At 42.5% G+C, this 25,164-nt stretch overlaps 1 protein-coding gene across 1 annotated transcript in view; it reads left to right on the top strand.

The window, feature by feature from the left end:
• Positions 1-947: 947 nt before the first annotated feature.
• Positions 948-25,164, top strand: part of ecel1 (endothelin converting enzyme-like 1) — a 43,207-nt gene continuing 18,990 nt past the window's right edge. Inside the window, exons 1-7 of the mRNA XM_019270093.2 lie at positions 948-1,149; positions 7,566-8,768; positions 9,595-9,663; positions 10,046-10,156; positions 10,245-10,337; positions 12,505-12,629; positions 22,283-22,505. Of these exons, the coding sequence (XP_019125638.1) occupies positions 7,911-8,768; positions 9,595-9,663; positions 10,046-10,156; positions 10,245-10,337; positions 12,505-12,629; positions 22,283-22,505 (1,479 nt within the window). The 5' untranslated portion in view covers positions 948-1,149; positions 7,566-7,910. The remainder of the gene's footprint in view (positions 1,150-7,565; positions 8,769-9,594; positions 9,664-10,045; positions 10,157-10,244; positions 10,338-12,504; positions 12,630-22,282; positions 22,506-25,164) is intronic.

Raw genomic sequence — 25,164 nt, 5'->3', positions numbered from 1 at the left:
AAAAAAAAAAAGTCAAATCAATAGTCAATTCACAAATGATCAAAAAAGAACCAACAATCTTCTCCCTCTGAGGCTTTATACTCGCACCAAACAACTGGGGTAATGAGATGGTCAGTTAGTTACTCAGATGATTTGCATAATATTATTAGTCGACCTTTAGGTTTGATTAGTTTGGTTTGTGTGACTTTCGGGCAACGCAGTGATTAATGTTTCCATGGCCAGTGTTTACTGGTTGTTTAGACCAGAAGATTTATTAAAATAGACTTTGTGATTTGGTCGTACCATAAAATGTTGCAGCCCAATAATATCAATCAGTGGAATCGACTCATTCATTTGGGAATGAGCTGGTGTTCCCTCTCTGAGCTGCTACATTTAAATTCAAATGATTACTGAATACAGTTACTGTGTGTGTGTGTGTGTGTGTGTGTTTTCTTCATTTTGAGGTTTTAGATCATATTTGTCATCTTTTAATGCGCATGTAAATATGTGTAAATATGGAGGAGCTGGCAGTGGCTTTTCTTTTTTTCACCCCTCATGAACTGATGTGTTTTGATGCTAAATTGAGCAACAAAAGTCTCAATTTGAAGTCAAGCTCCTTCCAAAAAAACAGAATCAAACTAACAACCAGCTTAATAGGAGTTCCCAAAATGTTAAAAAAAATAATCACAGAAATGTGAAATTGCCTTCATAATCACTCACACACAGCAATTATTTATAAACAGCAAGCAATGACAGGAAAATAAAAATACAAAGCCAGTGGACATATGGATTAACATCGGAAAATAAAAATACAAAGCCAGTGGACATATGGATTAACATCTGTGTGTGTGTGTGTGTGTGTGTGTGTGTGTGTGTGTGTGTGTGCGTTACCTTGTTAATGAAGAATCTCCTCCTCTCTCTCCCCTCCCTCACTCCCCTCTCTCTCTCTCTCTCTCTCTCTCCTCCATACATCGGAGGCTGTGAGGCTGCAGCGGCGGCACAAAGCGGTGCTGATCCCGGGTGTGTGCCGATCTCCGGAGGGGGACCGGATAAATCCAGTCGGACCCGTCAAGTGGACGTGGGTCTCCTTTATATATCTATCTGCACACTCAGAGCTAAAGGCACTTTTTCTACATTCCCCACCGGCGATTTTGATTTCACTCACCACAGGTAAGCTTCTTTCCGCACAAGTTTTTCGTCGCTCCGGGCTGGTCCACACCTCTAATGAGCGCAGCTCGCCCGGCAGTCAGTGTGGACACCAGATCAGAGCTCATGAAAATCCAAATTTGATCATTTTGTTTTTGATTTCTTGAATTGAGGAGAGCGAGGATCAATCCACAGATTAACTTAGAAGTCATATTTCAGCAGCCGACACGTTGATAAGGGTGTCCACTCATACGTTTTTACGCACATGGTCGCTCAGCTATCTTCGCTGTATCCATGAAAGCTTTCTAGAAGTTTTGATGGTGAGTAATAAGACGCATTCGTCTGTCAAAACACCAAGAGTTATGTGTTACTTCATAGAACAGCTCTGTTTTATAGGTCTACTCTCTTTTTAACCGTTTTGCTGTCGCTCGCTTGCGTCAACGACAGAAAAAATAATCATATCTAATGCTATTGGTGTTCATTGTGAGCAAAAGCTGAATATAATTGTCTTAAATATTCATACAAGCAGGATTAACTGTCACCTGTGTCCACATTTCGGATTTCCTTTTCTGTTTTTGCGCACCGGCAGCAGCTTGCTCTGCGTCTTTACGCACCACGAGTGTTTGCATCGCCCCAAAAAGTTTGAAATCATAATCATTTCTCTCTATGTTAACCTCCACGCCGCCACCTGAGTTGCATTCATCAGTTTGAACTCTTCTACCCGACGATAGAAACGCGCTGTTCTCCTACACACAGACTCTCCTTTAAAAAACATTGAAATTAAACATTTATGCGCTCGATGGGAAACAGACGCACCTCATAGAACACAAGTTAAAGACCCTATACATGTCTATACAGTCGTGTTTACATCACAACCCACAACAGCTTCGTTTATTGAAATAAAATGAGAAAGTCATAATGCCTTCCCCTGCAGAAATACACCGAAAAGATCACCTGGTAAAGTACTTCTAATATGAATAGTGTAATGATGCAGGAGGCTGAAGGTTTGCCTGTTTGTACACATAAAGTGTTTAAAAAGCAATATTGGAATTGTAGTGGTCTATCCAGAAAGGGCGATTCGGGAGGTTATTAAGGTTAATAGATTTACAGTGTGTGAGTGCTTTATGATGGTCAGTGTGTAATAGAGAGGAGGGAGTGAAGGAGGGGAGTTCTTTATGGGCTCTTCAGTGTGACTGTTCTTTAGAATGAATCAAACTCTTCTGTTTTAACAGTCAAATAAACACAAACGTCCCAGTGTGCTCCTTAAAATGTCTTTTATACACATGTCACACACACACACACACACACACACAAACACTTTATAGCTTAATAGCACCACAAAGGAGGTTCTGCTCTGATACAAGCCTAAGAAGTCTCTCCGGGTTCTATATAGGACCCTTCAGCTGTGTGTCCAAATCTGTAGTCCATACAAACACACCATAGCGCTCTACTGCAGCCTCTGGCGACTGGCGATAAGGCTCAAGGGGGCTGACTCCCAAGCTGAACCCCTCTGAGTGCCGTGAAGCTTTTGGGGGCAGGCGGCTCTGTGACCACTTTGATTAGGGGATAATAAAGCCATTTATAGAGGGCTTTTCAGGTGAAGTAACCTCGCCTGAGAGGAGAGTTTCCCGCTAAGCTCTTATTTCCGGCTATACATCCAAATATCATCACAAACTGCAGAGAAGAAGAGTTCTGGTCCCTCTCTGTGTATTTATGGAAATGCTTAAGTTGTGAATCAGGCTGTCTGGAAAGGGACGGTAACATTCAGAGTACAATACATGTTGTTGTGATAAGTTTGGTGGAATACACAAGGTGGAACTGTGTTGTAGTAATTGAGATCAGTCATGGTCTCAAGACGTCTTATGAAGGTTTTGGTCTTGTCTGGTGAACACCAGAACTTTCTGTTTCAAATGTGTCAAATAACTTGACTCAGTTCTTATTTGAGATTCTTGTTACTGTTACTGAGGGGCTGCTCTGCTTCACGCACACTCCATGAAAGTGTATGTGGGAGGCAGAAGAAGAAGAAGCTGAGTCTGTCTGGAGTCAGACGTCAGCCAAATCTTCCGTAATAAAATTTCACTTCCTAAACCACAAAGAGTTTATCTGCAATACAACGCCCAAAAGGACACATGCAGCAGTCTGTAAATCCTGCAATGCAAATCTCACTGAGGCGGCCGAGTCCAACTTTTATCAGTACTTAGAGACAAAGCATCAAGAGAGGAAAACTAAGAGTTAGTGATTCCAGCAAAGCTAGCTAATGTTAGTCTAACTCTGTATCAAAACTGTCTTCATCCCTCACCCAAAGACAGTCAGCAAATATTAGCTATACACATTAGTTACATGTCTGATCCTGGTCTTGTCTTAGTCATGCCCTGCCTTGGTCTTAACTTAGTCTCAACCCCTCAAAGTCTTGGTTTTGTCTCGGTCTCTGTACACTCTGGCCCTGGCCATGACCTGGTCTCGTATTAGGTGGTTTTGACTATAACACTGCTAACAGCATTATTTCATGCCCTCTGTCACTGGCAACTTTGCAACTAGATGATGTTGACCTGAGGTGACTTTATGTCTCACCGGCAACAAATCCGACTCAGATCAATTAAATGTGTTGATGTGTTAACTCCCAAAGCCTGTAACAATGATTTAGTACGCCTCATGTTGATGCACATGGTTTTCATTTACAGTAAGCATTTCATGTGCTCATTTTCAGGACTTTCAATTGGAGTTTGTTATTTTAGTTTTGGTTTGTTGGAAACAAAACAACAAAATATTCACTTTGACTTGTAACATTACCGAATCAATCAACTACTCCCTCACTACTCCATGTTTGAAGCACGTTTATATATTGAGTCATTTGTGCATGGCTCATTTTCCGTTAGACCTCCTACATTTATGCCGAGAGAACTGTGATCCATGTCTCCGTAAAGTGTGAACCTGCCCTGTCAGAGACCTCCTCATATCGATTATCATTGCTCTTCTCGGAGGATTTATTATTCGTGGGTAGAGAAGCAAGAGAAAGGTTCGCCCTGCCTTCAAAGTGTGCAGTTTGTTTAAAGAGCACATTAACACCTTATTTTAGCTTGAAAGAACTTCCTTTTGCAAATTCTAAAAATTCTCCGCAACCGTGACACTCTCACCCCCCTCACAGCTGTGAGGAGTGGTGAACATGACATTGCAAAGTGACATTTGGGGGCAGAGTGTCCCAGGTGATGTTGTAACAGTTTTTTTTGGAGGGGGCAAGAAGGCAGAATTACTGGATTGTCTCTAGAAAAAGGAAAATACCTCCTGCTGTAACAGTATGTCATATAATGTCATTTACTTTGACTTAAAAAAATGGATTCACTGTGAAGTTATTATTGATCTGTAAAATAGGGATAAAATAAGACTTTCTGCCTGTGTGGTACCATCACCAGGACCCACAAAGGTCCCCCGAACCATACTTTGAGAACCCCTCTGCTATAATTGAATAAGTGATTTTCTGTTGCTGGGAAGATGTATGGGAAATGCTTTACAACTGACACGATGCTATGTATCACCAGGGGGTGGGGGTGTTTTTGATGCATTTGTAGTGTCCATGTATGTGCTGTGTGTGTGTGTGTGTGTGTGTGTGTGTGTGTGTGTGTGTGTGTATGTGTGTGCGCGCGTGGCAGTATTAGTCCAACTCTCAGATATTAGGCTCTGTCATGTTCGGTAAATAGCCATTCATCACACGTGCCTTTCGCTGTGGTGGTACTCACAAGATCTAATCCATTAGCCATACACTGGGTGTCCACTCAAGAGTGTGAAATGTGTGTGTGTGCATGTGTGTAGCATGATTTATAATAATGCCTAGGGAGTTGTGACATGAATGTCTATATGAAATAGAGAAGTTGTGAAGAAAAAACACATTCTGAGCTGCGTTTCAATAATATTCACATTATAATTAATTATATGGAGCAATAAGGAGCCTCATAGTGACCAGATCTGGTTTCATAGATGCAGAAGGTTTGTGTGTGTGTGTGATGGATGATGACTTGAATTGACAATGACACGGCACAGAGACAAACTATCCTCCCTCGCCCCCCATTTTTTTCCACTTTGGAATGCCCGCTCTCCTCTGCACTGCACTTGTCATCACTGCTGCTGTTGCTGTTGGCATGGAGAGAGTGTAGGCAGACGTGCTACATGTTGTCACCAGCTGCTTCTCTTCACCTGCCAGCCATGAGCTTCACCAGGACGGAGATGTAACACGTGGGAAGTTCACGCTGTCCTCTCTGGGTTCCTCTGTCCACTGTGCAAGTACCCTAATCAAACAATAGGGCTCACTAGAGTAGGTCACTAGAGTAGCGACAAGGCAAATCACTAGATTTGCAAAGCCCAGAATTACGTACAATGTTGATTTATTTTATTTAAACACTGAATCCTAACGTAGTTTAGGCAGCTAAAGAGGCGTTAAGGGAAGTAATTCGCTTTAGCATGCAAGTTGGATGGTAAATAGTTAACCCGCTGATCATGTGCAGTGCATTAAGCAGCACCTGAAAATGTCACTTGGGTTCGGTTAGATACTGCTCTGGTCCATACTCTTCAGTAACAACACACAGTCTGCCCATGACATGTAGCCTACAGCACGACTTTGTTTACTTTGTCTCTTGTTCCCCTGCTGGGGCTCATCCTGCCAGCTGCTGTCAGTCAAACAGACACCAACACACCCCTCCGGCTGCTTGAGCAGAAAAAACATCTCTGATGTTTCCCCAAAGAGCTCTTTTTAATCCTTTTAATAATAAAAATTTAACACAAAAAAAAAAGAAAAAAGGATTTTATTTGGGCTTTTAAAACTGGCCTGAGATGTTTAATCAGTCAGCTGGACTTGTAACAGTGATGCTACTTTGACAAAAATGAACGTAGACTTGAAGTTCACTGTGATCGATTACACAATTCAAGCCAGTTTCAAGAGTCTACAAATAGATTATAATATTGTTTGAAAAAGCCAATGGAGGTCTGGAGAAAAACTGCCAGTGACATGAACAGAAAATGATTGACAGATTAATCATTAGTTGCAGCTCTAATGCGGACCCTTGCAGACATGACAAAATCTATATCACACTGACCTGAGCTTTAGTATGTACCTTGCACAAGGTAGAAAGAAAGGGCTCGCTACTTTCTGCACTGGCACTAAATGTAAATCATACACTTCAGAATTATCCAATATGAAAAGGATTCCCAGGGCTGCTATAAGGAGAACCCCTCATTGGCTTTTTTGGCGAATGAACTGATTCTGATTCTGGTTTTCCAAATGCACATCTAAGCCAGAGGTATCGCTGGTGGGACTCAAACCCTAGATCTCTGCAGTGGTAGATGAGAATTTTATCTTCGCGCCCCCTGATTCACCTTTTTTCTTTTGCATTCTTTCTGTTATCCACTCCCCCGAAACATGATACAACATCAGCCGTCCCCTCATGATTTGTGTTACTACCTCTCACAGCCAGAGATACCAGCTACTCATCTCTCTGTTTACCTGTAAACACTAAACTTTTTATTTTTCCTTCTTTCTTTGCTTTTCTTTCGTCCTACTTCTTCCCTACTTATCTGCATACAGCACTCCCACAAGGCGAGGGGAAGCTTGTTAAAGACATCAGCGCTGAAGTTTGCTATTCTCAGAGGAGATAACAGGGATCAATTTTCACAGATCGCCTTCACAGCTTTCAGCAAGTTCATTGCGCCTAGCCACTGAAAAACTCACACACACACACACGCATGCAAGCTCACACTGGGACAGGATCCAGAAAACAATTTATCAGTGAGTGTCTCCGTCTAAAAGCTTGTAATACTGCCTACAGGCTACATATAGAATACATCAGCAGAAGTAAAGGAGAATGCAAAGGGCTGAAATATTTTGTGTATCTGCATTTGTCTGGGTGTTTTTGTGCTGACAGTCCAGTGTATTGTAGGTCTGTAAGTGTGTGTACTGTATATATCTGCCAGCTGCCTGTAATGTGATAGCCCCTTATTCCGTTAAATTGCCCACAGAGGATCAGCCGATGCCCTCTGTGCTGTAGGTGTGTGTGCGTGTGTTCGGTCAGTTTGCTGAGGGAGGACATAAATTCTCCCTGTCCTTCTGTAATAATATAAAGTTTTGCATCAATTTGGACTGACACAAGTTAAGTTATGGTGATTGCCACAGCTCTCCATGTCCAGCTGATGCTCAGCTCTCCGTCTTCATTGATCCATCCAAAACAGTGAGAGTCACCCGGGGACATCGTCCCCCTGAGGGATGACTATCACAAATCAATCCAACAACTTTAGCAAACAAACAACGCAATGAGACAAAGTGCGAGTGAAAGATGTGCCAAAAACCACACCGCTTTGTCATTCTCTGTTGTTGTAGTCGTAGACTGAGTTTCCCATCTCTTTCTCTTGACTTACAGCCCCCCCCTCTCTTATCTCATTTCTATTTTTATCGACAGGTGACCTGTAACTGGTTGGAGAGAGGGAGGAGAGGGGAACAAATGGAAAGGGAGCAGAGAGAAAGAGGATGAAAGAGAGAGAGCAGGACCCACGAGATTCCTCTTGCACAATGGGAGCCCCTCGCTCTGCCGGCTTTTTGATTTTCAAAGAATAAAAGGGGGACTTCGCCTAAAGAGGGCCAGCAGGACTTTCACATCGCTTCAGTGTTTTGCCCAAGTGGGAGTCCACCCTTTTGTCTCGGCAGGAGTGGTCATGGCTGTACACTAAACATAAAAATAACTCCTTCATCTCTTCCATCTCTCTACACCCTCCTGCCACTTCTTACCTAGCGACAGTCCATTGCCATGGAGAAGACTTACTCATTAACTGCACACTATGATGAGTTCCAAGAAGTGAAATATGGTGGTCGCTATAGCAGTGACATCCTCAGTAATGGCATGACTCTTCACCTGGGTGGCAGCCTGGACCGTCATATGGGGCGTACCCGGGGAGGGACCTGGTCAAACGGTCGGAACAAAGATCCAAGCAACACCAGCAGCGGCGGAGGGCTTCCTCGATGGAGTCGAAGGGAGATCTGCCTCCTCTCTGCGCTGGTCTTTGCAGCAGGCATGTGCGTCATACTGGGCAGCATGCTGGCACTGAAGTACATTTCCCTGGACGCCCAGCAGGACCCTCAGTGCCGACAGGACTGCCAACGCAAACGCTCCCTACTGCGGGCAGCTCGCTTTGTTCAGGCCAATATTGACCCAACAATCCAGCCCTGCCAGGATTTCTACTCCTTTGCTTGTGGCGGCTGGCTGAGGCGCCACGGCATCCCTGAGGACAAGCTCAGCTACGGCATCATCACCGCCATAGGAGAGCACAATGAAGAGAAACTACAGCGCCTCCTGTTGGAACCCATACGAAGGCGCGGGCCCAACTCAGCAGAGCGCAAGGTCAAGGAGTTCTATCGATCCTGTGTCAATATCCAAGAGATCGACAAGCTGGGGTCGGATCCCATGACGGAGGTGATCGACAGCTGTGGTGGGTGGGACCTGGTGGGGGCTCCATCCGGTGCTGCAGGGTGGGAGACAGAGGGTGCCCCACAGAGGCCGGACTTCAATGAGCTGCTGTACAGGACCCAGGGGGTGTACAGCACCGCCGTCTTCTTCTCCCTCACTGTCAACGTGGACGACAAAAACTCCTCAAGGAATGCAATCAGGGTGAGAAAACAGATGTTGGGGAACTAAGTGTATGTTTGTGAAAGCATGATGTGTGGATTTGTGAGGCTGTGAGCGTTTTTAAATTTTTAGAGTGTGTTTTTATCTGTTCAGGTGGAAACCTCTCAGAAACAGACACTCCTTAATTTAGAGTGATTGAACCTGAGCATGGAGATTCATTCTTAACCTCGCTCTAAACTAAAGGTTGACTTGCTAGCTTTTCCTGGAGCTTTCAACTGTATATACAACCTGTATAACCTGAGTCCTATTTGTTGAAAACATCAGTGAGATGAACCTTGAACAGTGAACCTTGAAGTTCCTTACCATATTTTAACTTCAGCTTTTATAACAAAAAGCAATAATAACTAAAACATATAAACAAACTCGTATCAGGGAAAACGTCATATTATGTCACTGGCCTTTGAAAAAAGCTTTTCACGATGCACCCACGTTTACCTTTGTGACTGTATATTTTTCAGATAATCACATGAGCTTTGAAATGCTTCGTTTGGTGACGATATTAAAGTTGTGTAAGGTTAGTTGTCCACTAGCTAAGATTTAATTAAATTGAATATGAATCTGACACACAGAATGTCTCTTCTTTGGGCATTTTTTATTAAATGTCATAAATAATTCATATGTTTAGCGCACAGTGTTGAAAGGCTTGTAAATGTTGGCATTGTTACAAATTATTTAAATATTAACCAGTGCTTTGAATGTGCATCTGTTGATGGCTTAGCAACGCATATGTGACTACAGACTAGAAATGTAATTACTGCATGAGCATTTGACTGTGTGGGTGTGTTTGTGTGTGTGTGTGTGTGTGTAGATTGATCAAGAGGGGCTCACGCTGCCTGAGAGAAGCCTCTACCTGGGGCAGGATGAGGACAGTGTGAAGGTAAACTTGCTTCCTTACCCCTCCTTCACCTTTTTGTCTCCTTCCACACTTGTCCTCCCACCTTCTCTCCTCCTAAATCTATTTTCCTTCTTCTGCTTCAAACTAGACTTCCGTTTGTCACCTTCACTCCTTCCTAACCACCCTCTTACTGCCCTCCTTCATTCACTCAGCAGTTCCTTTCCCTCCTTCACTCCTCTCCTCCTCCACCTGTCCTATTGACTCATGTCTGTCCTCTTCATCAATCCACCTGTTTTCCTCTGTCACCCGCTGTGCCTTTTGTTATCCTGTCCACTTTGCCACATGTCACCCCCCGTCACCAGCCATTACTGATGCTGTCGCAGCTCCTCCTGTCTATTAGTGCTGATGTCATTGTGCTTCTCAGATCCTGGCCGCGTACAAGGCCCTGATGGAGCGCTTGCTGAGCATGCTGGGAGCTCACAACGCCACGCAGAAGTCCAAGGAGATTATACAGCTGGAGACCCGTCTGGCCAATGTGAGCTGATTGCATGTGCGTGTGTGTGTGTGTGTGTGTGTGTGTGTGTGTGTGTGTGTGTGTTGAGTAAAATCTCCTTTCTCTCCAGATCACTATGTCAGAATATGATGACCAAAGAAAGGACATCAGCACCATGTATAACCGCATCACCCTCAGGCAGTTACAGAGCATTGCTCCCAATGTGAGTACTGCACAAACACACACACACACACACCCATTATTTACAAGTTTGTGTGCATTTTAGATGGAACAGACGTGATGGATTAAGATTTGAAATCCAACTGAGCATTTTAAGTAGTGTGGCATGTGTGTGAGTGCACAGGAGAAGGGGTGTGTGTGTCAGGGGAGGGAGGGAGTGGCGAAGCGCTACACACACAAGCATGCACATACACACACACACACACACACACACACACACACACACACACACACACGCCTAAGTGACTCACAAAAGCTGTCCGCCCTGCGGTGGTAGACAGGGAGGTTTGGGGACAGGAAGAAAGTAGGGAGAAAGAAAAAGGAGAAAATGAGGAGACATGGGGGGGGGTTAGAAACGATGGAGGGAGTGGAGATTGAAAAAAAGAGGAGGAAGCTCTCTCCTCTGAAGCAGCGGGAACACTGACAGAGAAACCTCAAGATGTTTCATGGTCGAGGGAGGGGATGGATGGGGACCGGAGGGACAGAGGAGAAAGATGGAATCTGGGCATGTTCTGAGAGGAAGATAAAGAGTTTGATTTTTTAGCTTCTCAGCCAAAAAAAAAAGTACACACACATAAAAAGATACGGCAAGAACGTGAGTGGGAATAAAAAAGAGCTGTGAGAGACACTGACAAGAAAAACAGAAGCATGGACTGAAGCAGATTAGATAGAGATTCAGGCAGGAGAAGACTGGATGCCGCTAAATGGCTCCAGTGTGTTGCTGCTATTTATTTGCTTTACCTCGGATCTGGAGTCCAAATGCTGTAAAACCCTCAAGCTCTGTCACTCAAAACTGAAAGTAAAAATCTAGTTAATACTGGAAGCAGGTTGGTGTGCATGTAACTAACCAACAAAAAACATTGTTTTATCCAAGGCAAAGTGAATAAAGACAGTAAAAACTTAAGGTTAAACTTAAAAGAAAAGATGGCTGCCTCATGACCAAAAACCACACAGCCTGGACAGATAAAATAAGGGTGTGAAATTTGGGGGGGTCTGTCTCCAAAATGAAGCTAATTATTTTCTGTAATATGTCTATAAAGGTTTGATGCAACAGACAGCTAAGTTAATCTATATATTATATAGAAAAATGAATACTGCTAACACAGCTCCGGTTCTAGCATGACATTCCTCATCAGAATTCCCTCAGGCCCCGGGCCTGAAAAACTTCAGAACACCAGTGGTATAAACACTAACACTCGCCCGAAGCTCTGAGCTCAAAGTGCCGGTAGCCCGGCTAACTAACTTAGCTAACATTATCTGACAGCAGCTACAGTTCACAGCAGTTTACTTTACTGTCTATCAGAAAACTCTGTAAATGGTAAAGGGAAAACCACTGTCTATCAGAAAACTCTGTAAATGGTAAAGGGAAAACCAGTAAACATTTTCTCCATAAAATATGATCCAGTTTCCCCAAAATCAATCAAATGTGTTATTTTATGGTAGAAAAGTTATAAAGTTACATAAAAACACACTGCATCAGAAGATTGAAGTATTCACACTGTACGTAAAATATACTCTAGAGGTCTGAGTGTTCACAAAAGTTATATTTTGGCAACATGTATCATGTTTATTCTTTGATCTGCACATATTGCTTTAGTATTTTTTAAATATTTATTCCCACAGATGCTGTCCACCTTGTCTTACATTAATGTTAGAACTTATAGAACCCACAAAGTTCAGTACCAGGTCAGTTCAGGTAGGGGGGTGAGGCAGCTGCAGGTTTGCAGAACTGTAGTCTGAAGATTTTCAGTAATGTCACGGTTTGTGGGTTGAAATATAGCCTGAGCCTTGTGTAGCTATTGGGGCACAAGGCCGCTCAGCGGTGATCAGCCTCCAGCATCTTGGAGTGGAGGTTGGAGAGCTGTTGTGTAGGGTCGACACAACAGATAGGTACATAATATAGAAGCCTCTACGGAGTCAGATAACAATGTTGGAGGACTAAAGATAAACATTTCCTTGTTTGTTGACTAATGACCATTATGTGACCTGAGGTCGAACAGATGAGCCACAGAGGACAGTTTCTTCAGAACTGAGGCGCCATCATGTCATGACATGAAGTGATTCATCAAGTGTATTGATGAATCCTCCAGTCTCCTTGGCCAAGTTTTTTTTATGACTTTAACGCTCTGTCATTCCTCCACTCTCCACAGCTCCACTGGAAACGCTTGCTGGACAGAATCTTCCACGACAACTTCTCAGAAGACGAAGAGATCGTGGTGCTCGCCACTGATTACATCCAGAAAGTCTCCGACATCATCAAGAACACTTCAAAGAGGTAAAGACACGGGGAGAGTACGGGTGGCTGGGTGGAATGGGAGGGTTGGGGGAGGGGCTGTGGAGAGCGGAGAAGGGTGAGAAAGATGAGGGCGCTGGGGTGTACGAGAGATCGATAAAATTAGATGCTGGTATTTTTGAGTCAGTACTTTTTGAGCATGAGTAAGCGCTTTTGTTGGTAGTCCTTTTGCGTGTGTAATTCCTTTGGTTTAGTGCTGTCACTATAGTTTGGGCTACAACGCAGTGTCACAAGGTGTATGGATTGGTTTTTGAGTGCTGCTGTGCATGTATTTGTGTGTGTGTGTGTGTGTGCGTGTAAGTTTGAGGTGAGTCACTGTTGGGTGAACTTCCAGTTCTACTGCAGCTGATTATTATTGATCTACACCAACACCTTTCTACCACCTGCAGACTCAGACAGACGACCATGGACAGACACACACACACACACACACATACACACTTTCTTGCTTTCCCCTTCCTTATTCTTGACAGACTCCAGGGGAGGCCTTAGAGCGCTACTGCAGGATGTGTGTCACAGCAACTGACAGCTCGCCAATAGTCACTGTGCTCTACAGAAATACACAACAGCACTCAGCCCTCATGCATGGCTGACTGGCCAGATGACTGGCAGTTGGATTACTTGCTTGTCATTCACGTCCGAGACTGGATACATGTCTTTCTGTCTGTCTGTACAGCAGCATAACCTATTCAGACATTTTGGTTATTTTAGAAGTCACCACTTCATTGTCAGATTTATCGACTCACCATGTTGTGTTTTGTGTGCCACAACCTCTAACTTATGTCATACTCAAGATATGAAATCATTCACTCAATCAAAAAGCAATACATCCACTCAATCAGAGGTGGATGAGGATGCCAAGTTGGCAAAAAAAACGAAGATCATATCACTGGTTCTCTGTGGAGTGTGTCAAATCAGTTTTCTCAGAAAAACAATGCACAAACTGGACTATGGCCATGTAAGCAAGGGGTGCCTCAGGAAAAAAAAATGCAGCAACCTGCGGCTGAGAACTTTTGGAGACTCCCAACACAACGTCACTCTGCAACAGCCAGTCAGACAATCAGATCAGTAAAACAAAGTTTCCTTTGGTTTGTGGCTGATGGTTTAAGAGAGAAAGCCAAAACCAGAGAGAGAGAGAGAGAGGGTGAGCAGTGGTTGAGTGACATAAACAGTGAATTAGAGTGAGGGAGTGCCAATGAAATAAAAAGTCTCTGATTGTTTGATTGTTTCATAGTATTTACTTACACCCCAAGCACATGCCTGATTTGGTCTGAATATGGCCTGTGAGATGAGATGATTGGTTGCTTTTAGACAGGCTGCAACTAAATATAATAATTTTTTTATTACTGATTAACCGTCTCCAAACTTTCTAGAATAATAATTGGTCTTGGTATATAAAATGTCTAATAAAAAGATGAAAAATATCCATCTCAGTTTCTCAAAGTTTATGCCGACATGTTTAAATGTTCCAAAGATATTAAGTTTCATTTGAGAAAATGTCAATTTTTGAGATATTTTCTGCAATTACCACTATTAACTGGTCAACTGATTCAAAGTAAATGCTAATTGTTCTTCAGTCAATTGAGGCAATTCGATCGATTTGTTCGTTGCACCTCTTAATGCAATAATAGGAATTGTCGATGGAAGCAGATTTTCACACTGGTGATCCGTTCTGTATTTCCTGACACTGAATTTTTTGGCGAAGGAGATGTTTTTTTAGTTTGTTTTCCAAAATCAGTAGCAACAGACAGTCCATCCTGCTGATATGGAAGCTGTGATAGTGGTTGCTGGAAGAACTTAACATCTAATCAGCCACTCTGATTGGTCTCCAAACAACAGAAACAACCGTCAATGGGCACAACACCAGAATTATTTGAATGTCTGAACACATCAGAGATGCAGACAGCTATTTCTGTACCAAAGAAAATCATCAACAATCTAAATCATTGCTTTTAGCTTTAGATTTCCCAAACGTAATCAGATGACTCATGATGTGGGCTTAGGTCAGCTTTAACTTCCTGCCAGGTAAACTGAGACAGTCCACCAAAATGTCACTGCAGCAATTCTCCTCCGATTGCCTAACATTGACCAGAGCCAGATTAAACCAATCAGTGCCTTAACCTGTAAGAAACTATCAATCTGACCATCCAGCAAGTTAAATCAAACTTTTCAAAACATTACAGCATCAGTGTGTGTAAAGCTGTTTGAGAGAAGGTGTCCTGACTACAAAAATGAACAGGATTAGAGCTAAGCCATGCTCTAAAGAGTTTACCAGCCATTTTCTCTGCACAACAAAGAAACCGTGGGACACTAACATGTCGTATCACATCAGTCTGGTCAGAATCATGCAACATGCTGGTTAAATTTCCTTCATTCAGGATACAGATCAATGTCATTCTTCACATTGTTTGCACTGCTTGTATTAGTCACGACAACAGATGGGATCTTTCTTTTAGCAGTGGTTTAGCTCAGCTCTCATCCATATCAAATTTTATACTCCCTGCTCTGTGCTTCATTTTTCCTTATCGCTTTTATCTGGCCTCCTGCTGCTCTGCTCATCTTTGTAATATGTACTTTTTGATCACAACACTCCAACATGCATACACAGTGAATTAAGGTCACATCACTAAGAGTCATAATCCTCTTTGTAAAAGTACAGCTACCTGGACTACTGTCACATTCATTAGCTGCAGGTTCACTTCTCCTCGAGTCGCACGTCTCTTCCCTTGTTGTTTACCAACCTTCCCTTTGAGTTGTCGGCCCATCCATCCCCCCTGATGGCTTTAGTAATAGATTCTCCGCTAAGTTTCAATCATCCTCTCTCCCCGTCTTTTGTTCCCTCCACCTGTGTCTATCTGACATCCCGTCTTCTCTTCCCTTTTATCGCGCGTTCGCTCAGTCAGCTAGAACATTCGGCTGATATGAGCTTCAGTGTGGAGCCGCACTCTCAAAGTTAAAGTCAGACTTCTCATTTCAGAGTTGTATTTAGTGTTATGTAGTCACAGGATCAAATGGCAGTCACATCTTAAGCATATGACAGAACAGAAAATGTATTCATCTTAACATTCTACACATTATACATGATACAATGGTTTTCACATGCTAAGTAATGCTAGAACTTCTTGGCTATTATTCTGACATAAAATAACATTTCAAATCATGTTGATGTTACACTGACTTGTGACCTATAGTTGAATCTGATTGGTGGTGGCACCATTTTCAGATAAAAAAAAATAGCAGTTTCATTCTACCTGAATATTAAGATCAGGAGGTTTCCTCCTTCAGCTTCGTGTACTTATTGCAGTAGTAAATCAACGTTTAATTCATGGTTGACAAAGATCCACTACAAAGGTTCACTTTATGAAGTAGATTTGTTCAAAGTGTGAAAAAAAGAAGTAATTAAGTAATGCTCATGGTTTAATGACCAAAGTCCTCCATCCTGTTGACAAAATAATAATCATCTGTTGAGCCTTCGAAATTAACACGAGCATTGAGCACGAGCTCTGATCTCTAAATGCACTCAGGACAGAAACTAACGATTACTTTACTATCAATGAATCAATAATCACAAATATCAATGTCATGGCAGTGCAAGATGAACTCTCAGAGGATTTCCACAGTCTTTAGGATTCATCAGCTAAGCATCACTGAGCATTTCTATCCCTGAAAATATGCTGCTTTCATGGCAACAATTAAATAATTTATATCAATTAAAATAATATGACGTGAACCAAAGCAGGCTCTCCTGATTGACAGTTGTGTTCAAGGTCAATCAACCCCAGAAAAGTTGAATTTCTTAAACATGACACATTCTTGGGTTCATATTTGATGTCCTCTCACGGTATCAGTGCATGAGCCTGATCATTAACCCCAAGCAGTCATCATGAGAGCTGCAGAGTATGCTTATATAAAGCTTCTGCGCATCTAGACACAGTTTGAGCAGTGTTAACACACACACACACACACACACACACACACACACACACATTCACACAGAGTGCCATTGTTTGGAGTCGGGGGGTCATGCCAGAGATGTTGGCCCACTGTATCATTGTCCAGCTGAGCAAGGTCACTAATGGACCACAGAGACACTCTTTGGTACTCATTCGCGCTCTGCAGTAATCTGCCACTCACACACACACATACATACACACACATACAGTCCAAGACTCCACTTGTAGACATAGCACAGTTGAAGAGGCTGGCAGACTGACATTCATATAAGTAGAGAAAAAACAGCGGAGGAAAAGTTTGGACTCTTGTTAAATTGGAGGAACGGTGTAAAGTTTCACTCGGAGAGGTGAAAAGGTGACAGACAAGTAAGAAGAACACACAGACAGGTGCTTCGCTTCATCCGCCTGTTAGATGTGTTTCAGGATGACAGGACCAACGGTTAAAAATGAATGCATCATCCCTCCTTCTACCACCTTCCCTTCCTTCTTCTTCTCTTCCTCACATCATCATTTTTGTTGTGTCTTTGTCCTCCACCCGTTTTTACCTCCCTCTGTTAAAACCCAACGTGTGCTTCTTCATCCATCCTTCCCCTTTTCTTTTACTACCATCATTCTCTTTCTCCGCATCATTTCATTTATCCTCCTCTCTCTTCTTCCTTCTCACTGATTTGAGGTTGCTATTGACAACTCCATCTATCCATCTCATTCCCTCCATCCATTTCTCAAATAGGTGAGAATACACACTCTCCATCTTTATAGGCATGTATTGACCAAGTCCTTCTCTTCATTGTTCTCTCTCTCCGCCCCTCCCGTGTTCTCACATTGATGACTCTCCCATCATACAAGTCTACTTGACAAGAGCAGTCACACCTCCATCTCCTCATCCTCCATCCATCTTCTCTTCTTTCTGCCTCCTGTGTGTGTGTGTGTGCGGTCCCCACGCGCCGCCAGCGACTGCAGCCAATCCCATTAGCCAGATGAGCAGGCCTCAACGAAGGGGAAAGCATAATGACAACACCAGCGTCTCTCTCACACACACTCCCCTCCGTTGCCGCTGCTCTCTCTCTGTCTGCGTCATGTGGGAATTGGAGTGTTTGGGCTGTGCAATTTGAAAGCTAGCAGGAGAGCGTGTCGTTTCATGTGTTCAGGTGTGTTTCAGTACGGTGTGTGTGTTCATGAGCGAATGGCAGAAAGTGAAAACAGTTGCGGTTGAGAATTCACTGCTTTTAAAAATGTACATTCAAGGTGGTTGTAAAAGCATTTTTTAGAAGAATTTCATGGAGCAACAGCTTTCGGCCTGGGTTTGATACCCAGCTGGGCCTGCAGAGCTGAAGATATACACACTCATGCTGCTGTAAGGTGCTTTGGATTACAGTCTCCACTGATAGAAAAACTAAACGTGTGATTTTCTGTTTGTATGTCCAATTATTAAACAGATAAAATGATTAAACTCCAAGTCATTTCTAAGTTTGGACTGAAGGAGTCCCTCCCTGTTCCTCCTCCTCCTTCTCCTCCCTCCATTACCTGCAGGGTCATTACCTGTGGTAGTGTGTTGATGCAGTGCACAGGGACACGGTGTCTTTTCATCTCCCTAACTAGCCCCATTAAAATCTATTCAGCTAATGAGCCTTCACTCAGTCCTCCGGTGATTAAGACCTACTGCTCGGTCTGTACGCAGCTCTCGCCGGCTGCTTTCATTCAGCTCCACTGTGACTCTATTCTGTACGAGGCACATGCAGTTCATGTTACCCTGTGAGGGAGAGTGTAGAGAAATGTCTGGGGAGCCAAAGACAAACTGATCATGTTTACATATTTTGGATGAGTCCATTTTACTCACAATGAGATGAAGTCCTCCACTCTGAATGACAAAATACTAATAAGCAAGTGAGCAAATAAGCATTTGTCAGTATGAAACCTGAATTGTCTTTTTACTTTTGTTTATTTATTTGTTATTAGCATACCCACACACCAAACTAACCATTGCTAACAAGATAAACATTATACCTTCACCGTGTTCGCATTGTCACTGCGAGCAGCTAGCAAGGTTTGTACACTGTTAAGCACACAGCTTTGTCTTCTTTGGGTTACTCCTTTTTTTATTGATCATCCTCAAAACAACGTAGGATGTCACAGAGAACAGCAGCATGTCGATGTGATGATATAATTAAGGTTCTGTGTGTATAACTGAGACAAAAAGCCATGCTTTTCTTGGACTTTTTAATTGCACAATATGAAATATAAACCGCTTTAAATGTGAAAAATGTCAAGAAAGATTGCCTCCTATTGAAGATTTAGTTGGACTAGTTCTTACTAAATATCTAATTTTCTCTGACTTTAAGAAGGACATGACATCAGTAAGTCACTGAGTACTACAGGGAGCTTTAGTTCACTTCTAGTGGAGAAGGAGGTGAGGTCTTGCTATCAAAGAGGTGAAAGCCAGAGCCTCCAATTATACAGTGGTGTAATGATTGTAAATTTCTGTGGGGAAATTTAAAGTATATTTGACATGGCCCTAAAATAATATGCCAAAAGTTGACCAGAAGTGGGCAGGAATAAAACATGAGTAAGATCACAGGGTGAACAATGATTTTTATATCTGCTGTCTGTAGTGTTGTGAAATATTTGTGATAATCCAAGAAAAAAAAAAAAAGAGAGAGATTCCTGAACAGAACCTCAAACTGTGAGACGCAAGTTAAGCTCCTGTGAAAGCTGCTGAGAGTGAAGTTCAACCAGTTCTCGTCACAGGTCAAACTCAGGACTCCTTGATTTCCATGGTCGTATAGCTGTCATACAATACGAGGCTCCTCTTTTATCTGGTTTTGTAGTTGTGTGTTGAGGCCCCCTACAGTGTACAAGTGTGTTTTCTCCATAACTATTCCATAGTCTACACTGTAGCTGGCATGTGTCAATGTCAGGGCTATGTATTGTATGGAATTATTGGGTCTCTGTAGATATTATAAAGAGTACAATCTAGAACTGTTCTGTATGAAAAGTGTCATGAGATAACTTTTGTTATGAATTAGCGCTATATAAATAATATTGAATTAAATTGAATGTAGATACCATGTGCGAACTGTAATTTGCTGCTTGTGTTTTGTCCTTCAACTTGGTGGTGGATCAAAATGAAGACCATTAAGGAAGTTGGAGTAGAGCTCAGAAATCTTCTCTTTTTGAACACACATATCTATTAAAGCCAACTCCACTGCACTCCAAGACTGCCACTGACTATCACAGTGAATGAATGAACACTGATTTCAAGTTACCTGGATGTGACTCCAGTTACCCCCAGATCCCATTGGGCACTGGTCTATTTTGGTCCATTCTCTCTATTACCAGGAGCATTTCAGAAGAAGTGCCACCAGACTTTGTTAACTTGATTAGATTTGGTCATTTTTCCTTGCTTTCTTCTACGATGTATAAAAAGGCAACATAGTTAAATGCAGTGCTTTTGTCTGATTTTAAGATTGGGAGTCTGCAAAGTGTGTTTTACTTTGAAAATTGACCAGATTCTATGCTGTTTGTTTGTCTGACTCCCAGTCATATCAATCTTCTCTGTGCTGCTTGCTGTCATTAAATTCACCACAGAAACTGTGTTTCCAATCTTTCATGCAGTGTGCATAAGCTATAGTGCAACTGTGGGACATGTCTATAAAGACTCAATCCCACCGGGCACATCTACGAAACGTTTGGGCTGTGCTTGGGCCGAACGCGGCCATTCCAGACAGTGATTGTGATCCCACCAGAAGCAGCTCTCCGCTCTGCAACCCAAAGAATACGATAGAATGAAACAGCTGCATATTCTTTGGGGTGCAGACATTGGGACACTTCTGAAATGCGCCACAGCTCTTCCGAAGGGATCACAATCGTTGTGTAGAACAGCTGCGATCAGCTCCTGCACAGCTGAAACACGTTGCAGACATGTCCCACAGTTGTGCTACATCTTACACAATGTGAAAGACAGTTACTGCTGTCAATTAATGAGCACATACACCTGTCCAATATTGCAAAGGTAAATCAAATCTTTTGTTAACCCCTGACGTCAAGTGTGATTGCGGTTTTACTCTGAGAGATTACCTTCATACTTTTCTTCAGAGATGCCTTAAGGGTTCACTTCTCCCACACACAGTATATACATTCTGCACTTTTACCATTATCATATAAATGACTTCCATACATATAGCCGCACTTCTGTGAACACACTCCCACACACACATCTGTATATCTAAACTCAAACCTGTCCAAGTGTGACGACACAAACCACCGACAAACAGAAATAAAAGCAGCTAATGAAGCGACGCAGCCACACCTGGAACGCATGCTGATTAGCTGATGGTCATGATGATCAAGGACACCACCTGAGTCGCTCATTCATTTGTTTACCCCACCTCCCGCTCCCTCCACCCCCCTCCCCATCCCCTGACTTCCTCTCCCTTTTTCCCGTCAATTAAATTCGATTCACAAGTGCTTTGTTGGCAGGACCTCGGGGTGCTGTTACCAAGGCGCTTTTGATTTAATATCTGTCATGCAAAAGGGAAAAAAAAAAAAAAAAGAACAGGAGAAAACAACAACAACAACATGCCTTTAGGTTCGCATGGAGCCTCGCAGTAGGAGAGAGGGGGCATTTGTCCCTGCAGGGCAGATTAGATGTGCGCACCCAGTGGGGGCACGAGGACACACCAGCACTCCATCGTCTGGGGGGAGAAGACACAGCTTGAATACATAAATGAATGATCCATTTTCTCTCCTCCAGCTCGACATTTTTCCCAATCACCCCTCCGCTGCCTCTCCACTGTGAGTCACTCCGGATTGGAAGGAGCTGCTCTAAAACTGTTGGGCCCTCTTGACTCCTTACCACTCGCTCTCCATCACTGTCTCTCCCTCCTGTTTTCTCTCCAACTTTTCTGACTCTTAAGTTGTTCAGAGGGCAGATGGGAAAACAGAACTTTGAGCCAGATGGAACAAGATTACAGTTAGACGCAGCTGATGTCGCTTTACAGTGTGCTACTGTCTCGCATTAAAGCAACCATGTTTTAACTGAATAAAGTAAAAAACAGACATTCTTCCTCTTACAACTGAATATTTGAATTTATAAGACATGAAATGAACTCTTGTTCAGTTTAATATACTCAGGATTGTGCATCTACAACCTTACTTGTTCTGGTATGATAGAAGCTTACGGTTAGTAAAGTTGTTTACCATTATCCCGTAATGTTACTGGCCACAGTCCACACAACTAACACAACACAAAGAAACATTTTTTTGCTCGCTGTTTCCGGTTCCGATCAGCATTTCCATGGAGATACACAGGATCTGACTAATACCTGGAAAACACAGGAATAGATTCCCATATGTAATGGAACCCAGTTTACTACACCAGCAAGTAGTCCGAGGTCTAAGTAACAACCTAGTAACACCATGGAGTTTTCCAAACTGAATAAATACAGCACATAAAAACTGCTTTGCTAGTTCAGACTTAGCTAAAAAGTTAATCTTTTGTCTCCTATTCATCTTTTGATATCAAACCCAAATGTTTTCAGTCTACAGCAAAAATGAAGGAATTGGCCTCATTGTTTAATATTTTTGGAGGGGACTGTATATATTTAGTGTATATGTAGTGTGTCAAATTCATACCAAATATATAATAATGTAACTGACCCATCCTTCTTGTTTCCTCCGCCCAAGGGTTCTCCATAACTACATGCTGTGGCGTATCGTGGCGGCGCTAAGTGAACACCTGTCCACCGCCTTCCGCAGCACCATCCATGAGTTTTCTCGGGAGATTGACGGCACCGAGCAGCAGCTGGAGCTGGGCAGGCTCTGCCTCACTCAGGCCAACAAACACTTTGGTATGGCCCTGGGAGCTTTGTTCGTCCAGCAACACTTCTCCTCACAGAGCAAGGCCAAGGTATGGGTCGGGGTGGACTAATGGATGATTGGTGGGACAGTTGCATGATTGTCTGTGGATGGATAGATGGATGGATGGATGGATGGATGGATGGATGGATGGATGGATGGATTTGTTTTATTCTCTTTTCAGAAAACAAGATTTCATCATGTATTTCTTTGATTCATTTTATCTTGACACTTGTGAAATTCCACCTTAGTGAACTTTTGAGATAATTGAAAAATTGAAATGTAAATTACATGTTGAGTTCTGTGCGGGTCTAAAACTGAAACATGAGCAAGCTGACTGGTACTGCCAAATCCGAGTCCTGTACCTTTTCATTCATTAGTGACTCCTGGCTTGTCAGGCTAATGCAGTGCATTGGCTGCACTCTAGTTGTGTCCCAGTTTCATACTACACGCTAAATCTGAGGAGGTTTGGAGAGTGTTTTGTGTTCACACTGGGAAGACTAACAGATACATGTTTCACTATGTTCACCAGCTATTTGCTAACCCTGACTGTCTGCTGTTGGGGTTGGTTCATCAGAACTCTTTTGCTAAAAGTAAATTATAGGTCGTAAAAACCAAAACAATCGGAAAGGCTCTAAAATGCTAATAAGGTAATGTATTAAGTAAGGTTATTTAGTCGATTGTTAATACAATTGTGGGACCATAATATAATATATTATACATGAATCCAAACTTACCTTGAGTCCATAACAAAACAAAACTGACCCAACACTTTGTCATAATCGTGTCAGTTCATGTCAGGTAGAAGTACTTTCAACTGCACCTGGTTCCATTAGCTGAAGTGATGTACGTAACCTGGCTTCCTGAGGAAGTAACTTTTTTTTTGCAACCAGTGATTTTATAAAATATACACTTCAAGAGCCATACTGACTCATACACTGAGCTTGGACGTCAGAAAAGCCCACATTTTGGAGGTCATAGTGGACAGATATCTCAGACATTTCCAATTTTTAATAACATATAGAGCAGTTTAGAGCAGTTTTGCTATGAGATTGAAACATGTGTCAAGGAGGAGTTTCCATTACTAGTTTAGTCTTAAAAATGTAGCAATTTATCTGCAATGATGACCCAGACTTTTCCACTTTTCCATTTCCTTGATCGTGTCAACACTGAACTCACTTTTGTTCTGGTACTATTTCTTATTTCTTCTTATTTATTTTCTCTGTTCTACTCCATCATTTTCTTCGGCTCTACAGGGGCAGTGTAGAAGGATCCAGCTGGGTTTTTTTTTTTTGACATGGCTAGATGATTCTGATGGATTCCTGGACTCTGATCTTGAAAACCCATCTATGTCAATCAGCCCTGTCTCCAGTCTCTACCTCTCACACTTTTTTTTGTTTCTATTTTGCTCCCTGCCCATAGTAGGTTGGTCACCACTAATCCCACTCTTCTGCCCTTTGGTCCCCTCCTCTTTCACCTTAATCCTCCCCATATGTATTCTTATCTAAGTCTCATGTCCATTCCAGGACATAGAGACATGGTTCCCAATGGAATTTCTAACCTTTGTAACCCTGTGCTCTTTCTTTAAGCCCTCCATCATCTCCCTTTCATCTCCTTCTTCTTTTACTCTCACGGTCCACCCTACGTGCTTTATCTTCCACTGAGCTGCCTTTCTTTTTCTCTTGCAAACTTTTAAATCTCTGCCAAAGCTCAGACTGTAAAACATAAAGCAGGTCTGACACAACTGGATACATTTTGGACGCTAATTACTTTCCATGTACTGTACCTAAATTGAAAATTTAAGTTCCCATGTTCCTAATGTTCCATCTAAGATTCTAATAAGATACTTAGCGTAAATTTCAATAATGCTTCAAGCTAGTGGAGCCTTTCTGATTAATACACGGATAGAGAAGAGGGATTTTTAGGATCAGGCCTAGAATTTGGTGGGCACTAATCTCATAAACATCATTCAAACCATCATCACTATTTATCCTTCTTGTATGTACTGCAGGATAGAAAGTCGCATGATGGTTTATTTCATTTTTGATATTTTTCCGTGTTTACGCTGATCGTTTCACTTCACTGGTAGACATAAGTCTGTACAATGTTGGCATGTCCAGGTCGGAGACCTCATTATCAACACGAGAGGTACTGGCCTCGATGCCAGTGGCGATGTGCAAAGCCTTGACTGACTTACTGTCTGATGCTGCTTACCTCAGCATGAAGAGGAATTAATGAGTCTCAGGAGCTGATGCTGAGAGACAGGGTGGGAAAGATGCTTTCTCTTTATCCTGAATCACCGATGTGGAGGGAGCTGAAGGACACAACATGTCGAGTGTCTTTTAGGAGTGGCATTCCTGTTTACAGTAGTTTGAGAAAGCAGCAGTATAATGCTTTAAAAGTTTGTTGAAGTTTGGATAGTAAATGCTCAAAAAAAACCCAAAAAACACTGATGATAGATGATTATGTAAATTAAATTACAACCATTGCTGACTAGAGGCCACTTAGCTATAGAGACCAAAAGTGTTTTTTGTACCAGGCTGTAAACATGTTTATTTCTGCTGTGAAGCTGGACATTTTAACATGGGGACTTATGGAGACTGACATGGTCTGGAGCCAGTCTCAAGTGGACGTTTGCCTCAGACTGCTCATGAAAATAAAAAATTACAGAATGTAGACGTCAAAAAGGTTTTTTGGATTTGTCTGATGCT

This window comes from Larimichthys crocea, chromosome VII (assembly GCF_000972845.2).
Source record: "Larimichthys crocea isolate SSNF chromosome VII, L_crocea_2.0, whole genome shotgun sequence".
NCBI lineage: Eukaryota > Metazoa > Chordata > Actinopteri > Sciaenidae > Larimichthys > Larimichthys crocea.
The sequence above is the reverse complement of the archived record's forward strand: the minus strand, read 5'-3'. Positions and strand labels throughout refer to the sequence as shown.